Source organism: Taudactylus pleione, unplaced genomic scaffold, assembly GCF_031769625.1.
Source record: "Taudactylus pleione unplaced genomic scaffold, aTauple2 ptg000019l, whole genome shotgun sequence".
Classification (NCBI taxonomy): domain Eukaryota; kingdom Metazoa; phylum Chordata; class Amphibia; order Anura; family Myobatrachidae; genus Taudactylus; species Taudactylus pleione.
The window spans coordinates 7,100,834-7,120,502 of record NW_028284421.1 but is presented as its reverse complement, the minus strand read 5'-3'; the positions used below and the strand labels follow the sequence as shown (position 1 = coordinate 7,120,502).

The window sequence follows — 19,669 nt, the reverse complement described above, 5'->3', positions numbered from 1 at the left end:
TCTCCAAACACAGAGCTGAATTATACAGGTGAAATTACTGGAGTGTTATGGGGCACATCCACTAGACCAGTGTTGGCTAACCTTGACACTCCAGCTGTTGTGGAACTATATATCCCAGCATGCCCTGCCACAGTTTTAGCATGCCCTAATAGCAAAACTGTAGCAGTGCATGCTGGGTTATGTAGTTCCATAACAGCTGGAGTGTCAAGGTTAGCCAACACTGCACTAGACTATTTTAGCAGGCGATTGAACGATAACCATATCGGTAACGTTCAATCGTTTAAAAATCGTTTGCAAATCGTGCAGAAATAGTTTCTAACGATGTACGATGAGCGCTCCCTGGTCAATTTCACTTGAACGCTTTAAAATCGCTTGCAGATCGTTTACACATCGTTCACGGTGAACGATCAAACGATGAACCACTCCCTGACACTCCCACACCTCCATTTTGTGGATTCAGCCCTGACGGAGCTTGAGAGAGGCTGCATTATTTGGAGGACCACGCGGATCACAAATAGAAGCTCGGTAAGTATTTATTTGTAAACCACTGTCCACCAATGTAGCACTCCCTGGGGACTGGCACTGGGAAGGGGTACAAGAGGGGGCACACAAGCGGGGTGTGGCATTTGGAGAGTGCTGTATAAAGGGACTTGGGGGGTGCTGCATAAAGGGACTTGGGGGGTGCTGCATAAAGGGCATAGGGGGGGTGCTGCATAAAGGGCATAGGGGGGTGCGCTGCATCAAGGGCATGGGGGGGAGGCTGCATAAAGGGCATGGGGGGAGGCTGCATAAAGGGCATGGGGGGGAGGCTGCATAAAGGGCATGGGGGGGAGGCTGCATAAAGGGCATGGGGGGGAGGCTGCATAAAGGGCATGGGGGGGAGGCTGCATAAAGGGACTTGGGGGGGTGCTGCATAACGGGACTTTGGGGGGTGCTGCATAAAGGGACTTGGGGGGGTGCTGCATAAAGGGACTGGGGGGGTGCTGCATAAAGGGACTTGGGGGGGTGCTGCATAAAGGGACTTGGGGGGGGTGCTGCATAAAGGGACTTGAGGGGGGTGCTGCATAAAGGGACTTGGGGGGGGGTGCTGCATGGGGTAATGCATGTGTTTTTTGTTTTGTTTTCTCACTTGCAGACATGACTGGATCGCAATCCAGAGCTTTTATCGCCGGGTTCATTGAAATGTACCAGGCCAATGAGTGCCTTTGGAGGCACGCAGATAGGAACTACTCCAACCGTGATGTCAAGCTTCAGGCACTGAAGAAATTGTTGGTATACAGTCGGGAGTGTGACAGTGATGTTGGCATAGAGAGGATGAAGAGCAAGATCCAGGGTTTGAGAACAGTGTTCCTGAAGGAGCACAAGAAGTATGAAGAATCAAAACTTTCGGGAGCATGTGCAGATGAAGTAATAAAGCCAAAGTTATGGTATTATGACTTGCTCAAATTCGTCCTTGACCAAGAACCAAAGACACGGGCACGGTCTTCACTGGTTCCCGAGGAAGAAGAGACCCTCGTGGAGAATGTGGAGGAGCAGGACCAGGTATGCCAATAAACTATTGTATTTTTTAATTGAACATTGGGCCTGATTCAGAACCGCTCGCTGTGACAGAGCACTCGCTCTGAATCAAGACCGGTTTATTTTTTTGGACCATCTTCCTGGCTGCTCGCTATAAGCTGTGGGTGACCACCCACAGCTATAGCGAGCGGCCAGGAAGATGGTCGCGATGGTCAGGACCATCGCGACCATCGGGCTTGCGAAGAGACCCTTGTGGTAGGGTCTCGTGACCGCAAGCCCCAGAGAGATTTCGGCTCTAACAGAGCCAAAATCTCTCCCACTGACATCACTCGTGATGTCAGTGGGGCCGGCCCAAAATTGTAGGCGTTCTCATGGGAACGCCTCCGTTTGGGCAGCCACCCCCTCGGCCCGCCCACCAAAGGGGGCGTGCTGTCACTCAACATCGACAGCACGCCCCCTTTGGTGCGAGACCCGGAGCGACGGTTTGCCAGTCGATATCCAGGTCTCGTGCATGTGCACGACGGAGCCGGCTCCGTCGTGTGCATGCGCTCTGGGCCATCGACCCGGTTGTGAGCGCTCAGTGCTTGCGACCAGGTCTGAATCAGGGCCATAGTGTATTATTTTTTGCTAGGATTGACAGCATGGTGATGCTCCAAATGCTGTGCTTTTTTAATTAAAAAAACAACTTGTAAGACACCGTATGTATGTTTATTTTAATATCTAATTTTTTTTTTTTGTTTGTCATTTTACCAAGGAGGAAGTCCTGGATGTGAATCCTGTCCCTTCAACCAGCAAGACCACAGAGGCTATGGAGTCTACAATTGAGAGGCCGGCAGTGGCAGCACCCGCCAAGAAGCGGAGGTCGGCTTCCAGGACTCCATCCTCTGGCTCGTCAAGAAGTGACAAATTTTTGAGTCACTTGGAGGTCTTAAATGCACCCCCCGGTCCAAATCAAACTTTTGCAGCACACATCGGCAACGAAATGGACAGCATGGCTCAAAACCAGCTGCATCATTTCAAGCGTATTATATATAACGCTCTGTTACTAGCTCACGAAGGAAAATTGGATGAGCATAGTAACGTAGGGTCATATATGATGGCGCAGCCCACCCCATTGTCTTCTGACAATTTCCCTATCCCACCTGATAGACCCGCGTCCCAATTAATGCCAATTCCTCCTCCGTCACATCCCCTCACCTATCATGCGTCGGGCGCCCCACAGACACCAGTTCCCATTCCCACCACATCCAGCAGTGAAGTGCGCTCATCATGGATGAGTGCACATGCCACGCTGGAGGCCGATGATGATCTTTATTTTAATTATTAGTTAATCTTTAATATTCGGTTTTTTCAGTGATTCAAAAATGTGAAACTTCTTTTTCTTTGGTTCTTTGTCAAGGCTGAATTTGAGCATGTACATAGGGCCTGATTCAGACCCACTCGCGAGCGGCTGTCCGCTCGCAAGTGGGTCGATGGTGCGCATGCGCGAGACGCGACGAGCGAAGGACTTTCCTTCGCTCGTTGTGTCTGATCAAAGGGGGCGTTTTGTCGATGTTGATTGACAGCACGCCCCCTTTGGTGGGCGTGCCTGCCAGACGGAGGCGTTCCCAAGGGAACACCTACCGTCAGAAGCCGGCCCCACTGACATCACTAGTGATGTCAGTGGGAGTGATTTTGGCTCTGATAGAGCCAAAATCACTCCTGGCCTTGCGGTTGAGAAACTCAACCGCAGGCTTCTGCTCGCACTGGCGATGGTCAAGACCATCGCGACCATCATCCTGCTCGCTCGTATAGGCTGTGGGTGGTGACCCACAGCTATACGAGCATCCAGGAGGACGCTCCATATTTATGGAGGTGGGCCCTGATTCAGAGCGAGCACTCTGGTCAAAGCGTCCGGCTCTGAATCAGGGCCATAGTGCCTTAACTTTGGCAAATGTACTTCATTTGCACCTGTTTTCCAAACGTTTTGATTTCTGCATACTTCTTGTGCTCCCATGGACACTGTTTTTGAACCCTATTTCTTGTTCTTCACCCTGCTTATGTTACCATCACTGTCTAGCTCCCGGCTGTATATTACACTTATTTCAGTGCCTGAAGCTTTCATTTTTGGAGTAGTCCCTACTGAGGAGGCACTCATTGGCCTGGTAATATTCAATGAATCCGGCCCAGATGTATTAATATATATTTATTTTTTTTTTGAAACTTATAAAAAAATATTAATTCAGTACTCTGGTCTTGTGTTTTTCTTTATTGATGGTACATTCATGTAGAATAAATTTTTGGTTGTGGGTGTAATTTTCATTAATCAATGTATGTGTATTGAATATGTGTATACCATTTATCATATCTATACTGAACCAGAATCATTTGTGAACTCAGGGCCTGATTCTGACCTGGTCGCAAGCGCTGTGCGCTTGCAAGTGGGTCGATGGTTGAGTACTGGGCATGCGCACGATGTAGCCGGCTCCGTCGTGCACATGAGCGAGACCCGGCTAGCGTCGGGATGCTCCGTCGCTCCGGGTCTCGCACCAAAGGGAGCGATCTGTCGATGGTGAGTGACAGCTTGCCCCGTTTGGTGGTCCGGCCGGGGGGGGGGTGGACACCCAAACGGAATTGTTCCCAACGGAACGCCTGCCTTCACAAGTGATGTCAGTGGAGAGCTTCCGGCTCTGTTAGTGCCGAAAGCTCTCCGGGGCTTGCGATGGCTGAGACCCTACCACAATTGTCTCCTTGCAAGCCGGATGGTCATGATGGTCTTGACCATCGCAACCATCATCTTGGCCGCTCGCAATAGTTGTGGGTGGTCACCCACAGATATGCGAGCGGCAAGGAGGCCGCTCCATTTAAAAAAAAAAAAGGACTGATTCTGAGCGAGCGCTCTGTCAGAGCAACCGTATCTGAATCAGGCCCACAATTTTCTCACCTAATCATTATTTAATACCCATATTATATCCAGATGTTGTCCTATAAAACCCAAAAAAGAACCTTTTAAAAAAAAAACTAAAAAAAACACACTTTATATTATTTATCTACAATAAAAAAGAATAATTACAAATGAATTTATCTAAAAGCATAAGTAAACTTAAAATAAGAACAATTTGGTACATAATCTAATGACATTTTAGTAATTTTAAAACAAGTAAGTATCCAACAGTCAGTGCTTGCAAAAACTTTTATTTTCATTTACAAATTATTAAGTATGGGTATAATAAACCATTAGATGTAATTTTCTTGCCATTCCACCGCACCAACACCATTGAAGAAATGGGAGGTATTCCTCCCTTATTGCTTTAGCACGCCCTGACGCAACCAGAGGGACTCTGGATTGAGATACTGATGGCAAGAGTTCATTGTTCACCGTTTGTTCGGTCCGCTCAAAAACAGAGGTAGGTAAGTGTGTTTGCGATGTTGCTTTACGCCGTAACAAGTTGTGTAGAGCACAGCAGGCCATTACTACCCATTCAATTTTTGTAATTTCAAGATTAATAGGTGTATAGAAAATTCTAAACCTGCTGCACATGATGCCAAATTAATTTTCAACAGTACGCCTAGCCCTTGAAAGGCGATAGTTAAAGATACGCCGCTCTTTGGTTAAACCCCTTTGGGGATAGGGTTTCATTACATTCTCCTGTAAGGCAAAGGCCGCATCTGCTACAAACACAAAGTTCATTTGATGCTTGCATTGTGAAACAGGGGGTAAATTGAGGGCTCCAGATATTATACAATGGTAAAATTCAGTGTCCTTAAATGATCCACCGTCTGACGCACGGCCATTTTTACCGACATCTATAAAAATAAATTCATAGTTGGCGTTGACAATGGCCATCAACACAAGGCTAAAATAACCTTTATAGTTAAAGTAGAGTGAGCCACTATTAGCTGGTGGGACAATGAGCACATGCTTCCCACCAATTGCCCCTCCGCAATTTGGAAAGTTCCACTTATCTTCAAATTCTTGCGCTATTGCTTGTCACTCCTCCACGGTAGATGGAAACTAAAAAAAAAAAAAACACACAAAAAAAACATTTAAACACTCTGGGGTAGATGTATGATCGCGGGACTTACCGTGCCCCTATACCACTTCCTGCCTTGCCTCTTTTCCGAGGCATAGCAGGAAGCACTACCGATAACATGTAAGAGCATCTTATCGGACGGAGAGGGGGAGCGTTAATTCCTCCCTACGGCGCTAACCGCTAGAGAGCACAGCGCATCAGCCTAGTGCTGATGCACTGTGTCTCTGTCTCGGCCGGCTCCACTGAAAATGCACGGGATCTTGCCAGTATTGCGAGATCCCCACATGCAGCCCTAGAGCCGGCAGCAGCCCTAGAAGGGACAGCGCTGTCCCTGTTGTAGGTATAGGCTAGCGCCAGGCTGTAGCTGTCCATAACGACAGCTACAGCCAGACGAATGGTCATGTGGTATGACCATTCATACATAGCCCTTATGCTCGGCGCTGCTATCTTGTTGATAGCAGCGCCGATAATGACAAGGGCGCATTGCGCCCCTATCATTTACCGTCAACACCCCCGATCATACATCGGGTAGAAGCGGTATCATCGCACAAAACGTGCGCTGATACTGCTTTTGGCCTTTATACATCAACCACATTATATTACAGATTAAAAACTGAATATTAAAAAAGGGTATGTGAGGTGTGTTTTAGCAAATAAAATTACTCTGAGTCCTGCGCATACACATTTCGGGGGGGGGGGGGGGGATAGTGGAGTCCTGCACATACTCATTTCACAGGGGGGAAGGGGGGTCGGGGAATAGTGGGGTCCTGCAGCATTTAGAGGGGCAGCACATGATGTGTGACAGATTAGGGCAGACTGCGGGGACCTGCTAGTGTATACTAGGAGTCCTGCACATACAAACATTTCTGAGGGGAGAGGGGGGTAATGGGTTCCTAGATCACTTAATAAATGAACAGTATAAAATGTGATTACCTTAAAATACTCAGCTTTCAAAACCATAAATATGGCTCGACATGTCTCCGGAATTATGCGACCTAAAGTTTGCGCAGAGATGAGGGTGCCAAACTTTAAGTCAGCAAGGGATCTGCCAGTCGCCAGGAACCGCAGGGTAGCAATCAGCCTCTCCTCAGGGGGTATGGCCCTTCGCATCCTCGTATCCTGCCTCTCGATATAGGGCGTCACCAAACTCAATAACTTCCGAAAGGTGACGTCATCCATCCTCAGATAGTTTCGGAAGTCATCAGGGTTGTTCTCACGTAGTCCCATCAGCAGTGGCATGTGCGACAGAGTATCCCTCTGCAGCAACCACTCCCTGGTCCAGCATGAGTGCACCCTTCTCCGTCTCTCAGACCTCTCCCTATCAGCTAAAAGCACGACTCCAGCATATGCTGTCATCACACGATAGCGATAAGAAGGATCCATGAGGAAGAGAAATAAGTACAGTTTGTTTAAAGACAAGCCAAAAACAAACCACAGCAAATGAGCAATGCAACACCGTTCAGCAGGTATAAACCAAACCAAACTAGCCACAGAGCATAAATGCAATGATTAAAATGGCCGCCACCTATTTATTCCCTCATTATAGCCACGCTCACCCCTCTAAAATATTTGCCCACTATAGATGAAAGCTGTCAATCACAGTTTTAAAAGATATCGTTTATCGTTAGATCGTTTGCAAATCGTTCAGAGTGGAAGATAAAATTTCAAGGGAAAATTCAAGGGAAAATCGTTTAGAGATTGGACAGGGAGTAGATCGTCTAGTGGATGTGCCCCCTTACATAACTAAGCATGCCCAACCTTCTTTCTTACACTCTAGGTTATCACGTTAAGAGAGAGGTGTTACTCTAACTAAAAAAACCAGACAGGTAGGCTAGCTTTGCAGTAATGCCCAGTATGGACTTGTTCTTTCATACACAAGGGTAGAGCCAGTTATGTCACAGTAACTCAATCTCAGGCTTTATAATCCGTCTCAGATATAAAATGGATATGGGAGGAGCTTCAGCGATCTGTAAAGGAGTTTGAAGCAAAACATTTTGGGGTTGATTAAACTAGCCACAAGGGGGAGTAGCTGTTGCAAGGGCGTGGGAAATAGCGGCACCTCATCTCGTCCCCTCTCAGCATGATCTTGGCCAGGACACACAGATTTTTGTACACAGTCCTACGGGGAGGCAAACAAAATTAAGAGTACGGCGCTAACTTAAGAGCTGCATATAGCTGCACTAAGTTGCACACATGGACTCGCGAGGCGAGCCAAATTAAATCGACCTCCATCTGTTAAACAAAGCTGCAGTGGGATATCAGTTAAGGTTCATATGTGAAAAGCAGTTTTGAGGTTTAGTGGTATTTGATTACTTTTGTAAGAAATAAAATATATAAAGAATATTTGTCTAATGAGTTTTTACACTGAGGACTATACAAGTGACAAGACAGCATCCACTGAGACAAAGAGATAGCAACATGGGGTCTCTTTACTCGGAAGGCAGACGACGGAACACACTGCAGAAAGGGGTAGTATTGGCAGAATCCATTAAAAAATGAAATGTCACTTCTCCAAGCAATGTAATGAGTAAATGAAGCAACTAGGGTGATTGCGTTATTGCCCTTGTGTTAAAAGGACAGATGTGTATCTGTGTTTTTGCTTTGGATCAATGTATCTAGAAATTATAAACAAGTAGAAATGGATACATGGCTAATGCCATTGGCATTAAAATCATGTAATTAACAGTTTCTAATGCATGTGTGAAAAAAAATCCGTTGTAATGGATATGAAAATAAAAATACTTGAAATAAATGACACCATACAAATTTTGAGTTTTAACATGTATAACTTGTGATACAGTACGTTTTACCAATACCAAGCCTTGTATATTTCACTTCAGTGGTTGTGGTAGGTCCCAACGCAATTGTTCAAAATGGTACATGAGTGTGTAATGTAAAGACAATGAGACGCTGTTGAGAATCAGCAAATGTATTTCCAAATGCGTGTGGCGTAGAAAATACAAGGCAAAAAGCCAGGATGCGGAGATGCAAGCAGAAATCAGCTAGTGTAATTATGTGCGCAGTGCAGCAGTTCTCAGGTAACTGAATTGTCCCCATAGTTGGAGTTAAGTAGCAGAATGGTTGTAATCTTATTGTATCAGTTTACAAGATTTAAAACCAACACAATGACAAACCTAAAAACATAGATGGTCTTTGAAAAACAAAAGGAGGAAGACAGGTGTTAGGAGACACATATCAAAGTAAAAGTATACATATAATGTAGGGGAATAAAGACAAAGGAATTAAACCATATAAAAATATATAAATACATTAAATACCCATGTCTGTTGCACACATACCTCTGGATCCACTAACCAACCATGGTATAATGGTATATCGAGAAGATCAAACACAATACACTCTGGTGTATACTCAAAGACCCTCACTCCAGTAAACTTAACATTGACATCAAGACCAGTCTGTAACTTGTGAAGAATTGCCATGGCATCGCTCATATTCTGTAATACAAACACAATACAGGTCAGGAACATATCAGAGGTATACCTGTGCAGGGTACTGCACAGAGCTTTTCCCAGAATATGACAAAGCGTAGGAACCAGTGTGGTCATTTCTATAGTCAGCACTGGGTGAAGGTGGTTGCTGGCTCTATAAAACGGAACATAATTACTGGCTATCCCTTGGAAACCAATTACTCAGAAAATCATCTGTGCACTCAAGTGAAAAGGTTCTTTTCTTTAAAGAACAAGTGTGAAAGAGAAGGCAGGACAGTTATTACTGTTGTTACAAAGCATTAGAAAGTTTTTGGATTTGATAGGGCTCATTACTAAGAACACAAACTACTAACAGTATTGAAAGGAGAGATGGAGCACTACTTAAGCTGGCCACACACATGGCGATGTGCACACGATCAGCCGATGTGTACGATTTCCCTTGAAACTCTCCCCGGCAGCTCTCCACACGATCTGGTGTCCAATCTTCATACGATCTCTCCTGCAGTCAGACTTTCTCAGTGCATCGCCTCCTAGATTGTCAGATCTGCCCTACTGCACAGCAGATCTGACGATGCGATGTGCGACCAGCGAGGACGCGCAATGCATCGTGAGTGGGGACTAACGATTTACTCAGGATTTGGCCATATTTTACACGATCTGTCGTTCCAATGTGTCGGAATCGTCCAGATCGGGTAAAATATCGCTATGTGTGTGGCCAGCATTATTGTAGCCGAGTACTGAAATAGTTTACAATAATATATTACAATAAATAAAGGAAATACATTTAAAACCACATTTCTTATCTAAACAAATAACACATGGAGAGCTCTATAAACTGTAAATTCAAACATATAGCTAAAGGATTGTTATCACACTGGAAAGTATAAACCGTTAGTATGACCTCTGACCCCACCAACAGTGTAAGTGATGTTATTACCAGAGAGTTTTGGCATAACACACCTATACAGCTTCCAAACACACCTGTTGTTTCCCATACTCATCATAAATGTGTCCTCATACATCTAGCCTCAATACGCCCTTACCTGGCGTGAGTGAGCCTCCAGGTTCCGTGCAACTCTGCCGTCTTTTTTTTGCCGAAAATTTGTCGAAGGGCCGTGTTCAATTAGCGGCGAAAACTGACTTTTTTTTTGCCAACAGGGAAAACGCAATTAGCGACAAAAAACTGGAGACTCTCTTCATTAGACAGGGCAAAAAAATAAAATGTGGGGATTTCTTTCAGAACCCTTTGGACAACCCCCCCCCCAATTATAAATGACCCAAGTAAAAATTTGTAAGTAGAGCACTTTGGCGAAAAACGACCATGCAAATTTTGGGTAAAAAAAACGTTGAAAATGGTTTTAATGTATTGGGTTTGATTTTTTGGGGGACGGTATGGATGTGTGAAGTATTTTAAACTTCGCACTTGGTCGCAGCAGGCGTTTTTTTTTACGGTTTTTAAAATGGCGTTTGTATGACACGAAAATACATGGAACAGTAATTTCCTGGAAAAAAAGCAACTGCTTCCTATCATTTTCAAAAAAAATTTTTTTCACCCAAAATTGCGCAGTAGGTTTTTGCCAAAGTGCGCAAATTACAATTTATTTGGGGGGTCATTTATTATCATGAGGGGGGGTCTCCAAAGGGTTCTGAAAGAAATCCCCACATTTTTAGCCAAAAATAGGGATTTAGCATTTTTTTTTTTTCGCCTGGTCTGGGAAACTTATCTCCAGTTTTTTTTTTTTTATGCCAATTGCGTTTGCCTATTTTTTGGGCGAAAATATCGCCTTTTTTGCGAAAAACTGTAGTTTTCGCCTGTGGCAAAAAAAACCCCACGTTTTCGCCACTAGTTGAATACGGCCCCAAGTTGCAGTGTGATGCGATTAGGATGCACCAGGAGACACTGCTGATTAATTTGATATGCGACACTTGTATATCTGTGTGCACTTGAGTCTGCATATGACGCACAACGGAATGAAAAAAGATGCGGCCGTTATATTGCAGCACTTCGTATACAGATTCAGGAACTCAATCACACACATATACAAGTGTCAGATATCAAATTAATCAGGGGGGGGCAGGAGAGCGAGAAGAAGAAAATATGACATATGGTAAGAACTTACCTTTGTTATCTCTATTTCTACGAAGTCCATAGGGTTCCACAGGATACCTTGGGGTATAGACGATGGCGGCAGACATCCAGGCACCACAGAGTTAAAAACTTCTCCATCCACCCAGGATGCACTGGGGTCCCTCTCCTATACCCCGCCCCCGAGCATCAGGCACTCAGTTCCGTCACCAGCCATCGGCTGGAGGAGGATAAAGAGAGAGAGAAGAAAGTCTGGAACACACAAGAATCACATTCTCACCAGAGGGAGACGGAAAAACCGGTGACCAGAACCACAGCCCATCTGTAGTACAGGTGCGACAGGGCGGGAGTCTTGTGGAACCCTATGGACTTCGTAGAAATAGAGATAACAAAGGTAAGTTCTTACCATATCTCATTTTCTACATCAGGGTCCATAGGGTATCCACAGGATACCTTGGGGATGTCCCAAAGCAGTATCCTTCAAGGGTGGTGACGCTCATGTGCTGAGAGGAGAATCCATCGCCCGAAGGAAGCATCCTGAGAGGCGTAGGTATCAAAAGCATAATACCGTACGAAAGTATGGACAGATGACCACATGGCCGCCTTGCAAAGCTTAAAAGCTGAGGCGCCACATCGAGCTGCCCACGAAGGACCTAGTGTAATGAGCCTTAACAGAAGATGGAACAGGAAGGCCCTCGTGAGCAAAAGCTTCAGAGATAGCCAGTCGAATCCATCCTGCCAATGTTTGTTTAGCAGTATCCTTCAAGGGTGGGGACGCTCCTGTGCTGAGAGGAGAATCCGTCGCCCGAAGGAAGCATCCTGAGAGGCATAGGTATCCAAAGCATAATACCATACGAAAGTATGGACAGATGACCACGTGGGCACCTTGCAAAGCTGAACAGCTGAGGCGCCACATCGAGCTGCTCATGAAGGACCCACAGACCTAGGTGGAATGAGCCTTAACAGAAGATGGAACAGGAAGGCCCTCATGAGCAAAAGCTTCAGAGATAGCCAGTCGAATCCATCCTGCCAATGTTTGTTTAGTGGCAGGCCAATCTCTTTTATGGAAGCCATAAAGGACAAACAAAGAGTCTGACAACCTATAGACAGAAGTGCGGTCCACATAGATTTTCAAAGCCCGCACCACAGCCAAGGTGGCCTCACCAACCGAAAGGTCCAGTGAAGTAAACTATGGTACAATAATTTCCTCGTTGATATGGAAACTAGATACCACCTTTGGAAGAAACCCAGGACGAGTGCGCAGCACAGCCCTGTTTCTATGAAAAATTAGAAATGGAGGTCTGCATGAGAGAGCTCCCAATTCTGAAACCCTTCTGGCCGAAGCAATAGGCAGAATGAACACAGTCTGAATGGGTAGCCATTTCAAATCCACTGAGCCCAGTGGTTCAAATGGCGGCCCTTGAAGAGTCTTCAAGACCACAGCCACATCCCATGGTGCCACAGGTGGAACAAAGGGAGGCTGAATAAGAAGCACCCCTTGCATAAAGGTGCGGACATCAGGAAGCATAACAATCCTACGATGAAACCACACTGAAAGTGCAGACACCTGTACCTTCAAGGAAGCTAGGCGAAGACCCTGGTCTAAACCCGCCTGTAGGAAGGCCAGAACCCTGGACATCTGAACACATGAGGAGCATAACCTCTAGTGCGACACCACTGGAAGAAAGCCCGCCACCCTCTATGGTAGATGTTGGCAGATGAAGGCTTCCAAGCTCTCAGCATGGTGTTGACCACCGAGCTGGAGAAACTTCTGGACCTCAAGAGGGCAGTCTCAATAGCCCCGCCGTCAAAGACAGCCGACTCAGGTCCGGATGAAGGCAAGGACCCTGAGATAGCAGGTCCTGACGTTGAGGCAACAACAGCGGAGTGTCCACTGAAAGACCCTGAAGATCCGTGTACCAGTGCCGCCTGGGCCACGCTGGATCAATCAGCAGTAGCATGCCGCCTTCTTGCATGAATTTGCGGAGGGAAGAGATACGCATACTGGAAGGTCCACTTGACGGCCAGAGCAGCCACTAGATAAGCCTTTGCATCTCTTGTTCTTGACCCGAATATCGGCAGTTTGTTGTCGTGTCGTGAGGCCATGGAGATCTATCTCTGGAAGGCCTCACTTGTTCACCAGTAGCTTACACACTTCCTGGTGAAGAGACCAATCTCCTGGATGCACGTCTTGACTGCTGAGAAAGTCTGCTTCCCAGTGGAGAACTCCTGGTATGAACACTGCTGATATTGCGGTGAGATGCTTTTCCGCCCATACTAGAATGCGGGACAACTCTGTCAGAGCCGCCTGACTGCGAGTCCCTCCTTGGCGGTTTATGTATGCCACTGTGGTGGCGTTGTCCAACTGTACCTGCAAAGGTTTCCCCTGCAGGACCTGTCTTGCTTGCTGGAGAGCCTTGAATACTGCCCGCAGTTCCAATATGTTTATTGGAAGAGCAGCTTTTACCGATGTCCACCTTCCCTGAAAGAAGTGTGGACCCATCACCACTCCCCAGCCCCGGAGACTGGCATTCGTCATCAGAAGGGTCCAGTCTGCATTCCAAAAGGGGCGCCCCTTGTTCAGGTGAACCGTCTGTAACCACCAGGCCAGAGATAATCGCACCTCCAGGGAAAGCACCATAGTCTGTGTCTTTATCCATTGGGGCGACCTATTCCATCTGGAGAGGATCAGCTTCTGCAGAGGTCTCGAGTAAAATTGGGCAACCTCCACCATGTCGAACATGGATACCATGGGTCCCAGAAACCTCACTGCTGAGTGAATAGACACCCGGCGACTCTGCAGGCAAAGACGGGCAAAGACGGACCTGTGCCTGTAACGCAGAGATCTTTTCTCCCGTCACCAAGATCCTCTGATGTTGGGAATCCAACAGAGCTCCTAGATGGAGCATCCTCTGTGATGGTACCAGGGAGGACTTCTTCCAATTTATCAGCCAGTCGCGAGACTGCAATACAGAGACTGTTAGTTGCAGATGGCGTTGAAGTTTCTCTGAGGACTCCGTCAGTAACAGGAGATCGTTCAGATAAGGTAACAGGCGGACTCCCTGCAACCGCAGGTAGGCTGCCATAACGGCCATAACTTTGGTGAACACCCGAGATGCTGTAGCCAAACCGAAGTGCAGAGCATGAAACTGGAAGTGGTCCTTGACCCCTGCAAATCTGAGGAAGCACTGGTGTGCTGGGACAATAGGGATATGCAGGTAAGCATCCTGAATATCCAGCGACACCATGAAATCCCCAGGTTCCACTGCTAAAATAATGGAATGCAGGGTCTCCATCCTGAACCGAGGAACCCTCAGAAATTTGTTGAGGGATTTGAGGTTGAGTATTGGCCGGTAGGACCCATGGGGTTTCTGCACCAGAAAAAGATTGGAGTAATACCCCAATCCCTTCTGAGACAAAGGAACTGGCACTATAACTCCATTCTGGAGCATCAAGTGCATTACCTTCTTGAGTTCCTGGGCCTTGTCCTGATTGGACGGAAGGCCCGTGGTGAAAAACCGGCGGGGAGGCATCCTGCGGAAGGAGAGGGCGTACCCCTGAGAGACCACTTCTACGACCCATGTGTCTGAAGGACACCAGCTTTTTGGGCGAATTTCAGAAGTCTGCCTCCCACTTTGAGGTCCCCCAAAGAGAGGCCCATCCCGTCAGGCCGAAGGTTTGTCATCGGACTTGGGAGTGGGAAGTCTGGTACTCCAGGCCTGCGTCCTGGGCTTTGCAGGTTTCTTGGCGGCAGTCCTCCTAGGAAAGGTCTGTTCTGCGTTCTATAGGCCCTTTTTGGAATCAGCATCCGCCTTCCAAGAACGCAGCCACAGGATACGACGAGCCGCCACTGCTGCCGAGGAGATCTTGGACGCCATGAGGCCCATATCTAAAGCTGCCTCATTAATGTAGGTAGCTGAGTCCCTTAAATTACCCACCAACTCCACCTGCTCAGGTGACAAGTCTGGGTCCAGGGATGCCTCAAAGGTATCAGCCCAGTACTCCATAGCTCTTGCCACCCAGCACAAGGCCAAAGCCAGCCAGGACACGTCTCCTGCAAGGGAATATTTCTACACTGCGATCCGTTGGATCCTTTAAGGAGGACATAGAGGGCATAGGCAACGTAGCACTCTTTACTAGACGTGTAAATCCACTTGTGGCGGGTTATTACATTTTACAAAATAATTATCTGCAAAAGGGTATGCCACCGCAAACCGTCTAGGGGGCTGGTAACGCTTAGCCGGCGTTTTCCATGCCTCCTCTAAATGATCCACTAGCTGATCAGATAGGGGAAACACTGTAGTATCACTTTTAATATCCTTGAAAATGGCATATTTTGATTTAGCTACAGGAGGAGCGCCATGCTCAATAACCAAGGCCGTGCGCACCGCACGTATGAGCCATCATCTGTCGTCATAGCATCCTGATCTTGATGAGGTTGCAGCAGACGCTTCTGCGCCCGCACAGACAACTCACCCTGTAACACCTCTGATAGCTGTTGTACTGAGGTAGACAGTGAATTAGCCCACGCGGGTTCATGGATGACCTGAGGGGGCGACAACAGGAAACTCTGAGGTATGATTAACTGTTTAGGAAACCCCTGCATAGGGGATGACACCATAGACTGCTGTGAGACCCCCATCTGAGGACACGCAGGGGTTGTCGTTAACTGGCCCACCAGGATAGTAAGTGCCGCAGCAAAACAAGCCCATGGTAGCTCCTGCACAGGTGTAGTGACAGAAATTGGCCATGCCACCGCAGGCATGCCTTACATAATCCATCAGAGTTACCATCACCCTCTGCCAATGGTACCTTGCATACAGTACACTGAGGCGGAATGGGGAAATCATGCTCACTGTCAGACATACTGAGTGTGAGACCTGGAGCTGTATGTGACCACCGCACTTCACAACAAGTTGTATAGTAAGGTATAAATCCCCCTTGCAACACCGCACCGCAAGGGCTTGTTAGCAGAGAACAAAAGGGATAGGGAAAATAGCTGACAGTATGTGAAAGTAACAGACAGCAGCGCTAGCCCAAAGTCACATACAATGCAGAATATTGAAACCCTGCAGTATCTGCGCTTCACCAACTAACCAGACCTCAGCCTGGTAGGAAACAGCGCTGCATACACTGACCTTGCACCGGAGGAGAGGTATGCAGGGGGACTCAGACCACGATGCCCACGTTAACAGCTTCCAGCAGCGTTTGCCATGTTATTAAAATGGCCACCGAGGAGCAGAAATGAGGCTGGCCCTGGGGCAGAGCGCATGCAGATGCCTAACCACCTTGTGGCGAGGCCGTGTGCAGCGGGGGAGGCGCAGGCTGCTTAGCAGGAAAGTGCGCTCCCCTGGCATGCATTTAACCCCTGGGACGCTGGACATTTACTGTTTCTGTCCAGTCCTCAGTCCCAGCGGGTAGCGGAAAGCGCAGGGATCAGTAGCCTGGTTCCACACTACAGCCAGTCCCCTGCCTGGGGACTAAGGACTGTGCTATTCGGCTGGGACCCACCGCGGAACCTTGCCGCTTACCTGAACCCCCGTAAATCTGGCCACAGTCCGGGCAACTGGGGCCACCGCTGCCTGTGACCCCAGTCACCCACCAGCATTCCCGGATCAGTAGCGGCGTTCTGGTACCAGTGGGGTGTAGGAGCGACGACATGGACGTCAGTACAGACTGTCCATGTTGTCTGCTCGTTAGATGTGCAGCCACAGCTGCATTGAAGAGCTTCAGGGGTCTGCAGACCCCCACTCTGTACGGTGCATCCAACTTCGGCCAGGCACCGACGAAAACGGAGTGCCTGAGGCTCGGGGGCGGGGTATAGGAGAGGGACCCCAGTGCATCCTGGGAGGATGGAGAAGTTTTTAACTCTGTGGTGCCTGGTTGTCTGCCGCCATCGCCTATACCCCAAGGTATCCTGTGGATACCCTATGGACCCTGATGTAGAAAAAGTGAAACACAGTAGGGTGATGAAAAAGAGGAGATAAGAGAGTTGCGGAAGAGAAAGAAAGGGCAATAGAAAAAGGATTCAGAGGACCTCAATTCAACACCATGGATACCCTTAAAACCTGGACTGTGAGAACAGTGTTTGGGAATTTCTGTGCTAGACTGACATTTAGCAGGATTATATTCTATCCATTTACTATTATTCAACATATATTTAATTATAACCTATTTCCAGCTGTAATTCATGTATTCTGTTCCTCAGGCTAAATTACCTTATCCTACAAAACATTTTCCATAATTTCATATGACATCTTGGCAAAAGGGCAAATTACACTCCAGCAGGAGTTACACCATGATTCCTCTTATTTCAGTTTACAGATTTGAATCACTTTGTCTTACTACCTTCCAGCGCTTTTAAGAAACCATTAAGTTATAAGCAAAGCTTCATGTCTAATGTTCAGTCAGAGACATCTTTCAAATGGACGACAAAGCGCCCAATAAAAATTACAGCTCAGTTATAGCTGACGATAAAGCAAATCTACTTTGTAATAAATGTTTTTGTATTTAGTACCCTCACAAATTACTGTGCTCTGCATATAATGTCTATGTAAGACTTTATATTATAATTTTGGAAATGAGAGGTGAAGGTGTAAGAACGGCAAATGCAAGACACTTTGTTGGCACACTGAAGATAAATATAAAATATAACTTTTAATTCATTATGGTAAAATGTTAATAAACTTCTAACGTGAAATATGAAAAAAATATGTATTCAAAATAATAAAAATATATTAAATAGATGTGTGTGTCATTACTGTCCCAATAGTAATAAAGATATAATTATCCTAAAATCCTCGTTGTTATTGTGCATCCAATTTATTATATATTATATAATTGAATGCACAACAATGAGGCTTTTAGGATAATTATATTTTTAGAACTATTGGGACAATAATGACACATCTATTTAATATTTTGAATACATATTTTTTTCATATTTCACGTTAGAAGTTTATTCACATCTTACCATAAAAAATTAAAAGTTATATTTTATATTTATCTTCAGTACGCCAACAAAGAGGACATTTCTTTTTCTTACTGTGTTTTGATTCTTCATTGTCCTTTGCAGCGCCCCCATCATCCTGACAAATAATACCATTTGAGAATAATTAAATTGGGGTAATTGTGTTACTTGTATATGTATACCTACTAGTGCAAAAGTTTCTTCCATATTCCCCTTTCTCTGATATACAGGGAATTATTTATCAGATATTTATATAGCGATCACATATTGCGCAGCACATTATAGAGAATATTTGGCCATTTACACTAGTCCCTGCCCCAGTGGAGCTTATAAACTATGTTCCCAACCACACGCACACACATACACACTGGTTCCCCCCAAAACAAAAAAATTAACCCGTTAACCTACCAGCATATTTTTGGATTGTGGGAGAAAAACATAGCACCCAGAGGAAGCCCAAGCATGCACAGGGAGAATATACAAACTCTACAGTGTTATGGTGCATATACACAGGATCGCTGAACGATCTCCCTGCACCTTCCCGGTGTGCTGGATGATCGATATTGATCATACAGCATACCACCAACGATGGCCAGCGGCCAACGATCGCGCGGATCCCTAGAGTAACTTGGTTGATATCGACCAGGTTGGCTTGCATGTACGGTCGATGGACGATATCTTTTACGTCCATATGTGCCCGCGCATCGCAGGTCGTTGGTGGGGTGGAGGCACTGAAAAATGCATGATATGAACAATAACGATATGATGGATAACGTTATCGTTCATATTGTGCATTTTTATCGTACCGTGTGTACGCACCATTAGGGTGCTGGAATGATAAGATTCTCTGTACAGTGCTGCAGAACATGGCAGTGCTATATAAGCAGGAAATAAATTGAATTCAGTGCTAGTATTTTTTTTTTTTTTAAATAAAGGGGACCCTGTTACCAACATACGGAAAAAAAATATTTTATAAGGAAGTATTGTTTCCTTATATTTGCTGGCATATTTTAATACAAATACAGGTTGAGTCTCCCATATCCAAATATTCCGAAATACGGAATATTTTTAGCGTGACTGAGATAATGAAACCTTTGATTTTTGATGGTTCAATGTACAAAAACTTTGTTTAATGCACAAAATTATTAAACAAAGTATAAAATGACCTATAGGCTGTGTGTATAAGGTGTATATGACATATAAATGAATTTCATTTATCTACACAAACTTTGTTTGAGCCACAAAATTATTGAAAATATTGTATAAAATTACCTTCAGGCTGTGTGTATAAGGTGTATATGAAACATAAATGCATTCTGTGTTTAGATTTGGGCCATATTCCTAAAACATTTCAATATGCTATGCAATTATTCCAAAATACGGAATATTCCGATATCCAAAATATCCTTGGTCCCAAGCATTTTGGATATGGGAGACTCAACCTGTATATGTTTATTGACATTCAAATAAAGAAAAACACAAGAACAAGTGAGTGGGGATTGTTTGTATTATATCAAATGTAATGGTGATTATTTCAACTTATATTTATTATACAATGTGCAAGCATCCTTTGGTACCCTTGCCCTTTATATAGAGACAACATACACAACGGGCGAAGCCTTCCACAGTT

The 19,669-nt window shown here is 45.8% G+C and overlaps 1 protein-coding gene across 2 annotated transcripts in view; it reads right to left on the bottom strand.

The window, feature by feature from the left end:
- The window catches only part of MINDY2 (MINDY lysine 48 deubiquitinase 2), a 223,585-nt gene that overhangs the window by 142,917 nt on the left and 60,999 nt on the right, over positions 1-19,669 (bottom strand). For both annotated transcript variants that reach the window (XR_015869439.1, XM_088443140.1), the window contains exon 4: positions 8,831-8,989. Coding sequence is in view for 1 of the 2 variants with exons in the window: in XM_088443140.1 (XP_088299266.1) it covers positions 8,831-8,989 (159 nt within the window). In the remaining variant the exon portion in view is untranslated. The remainder of the gene's footprint in view (positions 1-8,830; positions 8,990-19,669) is intronic.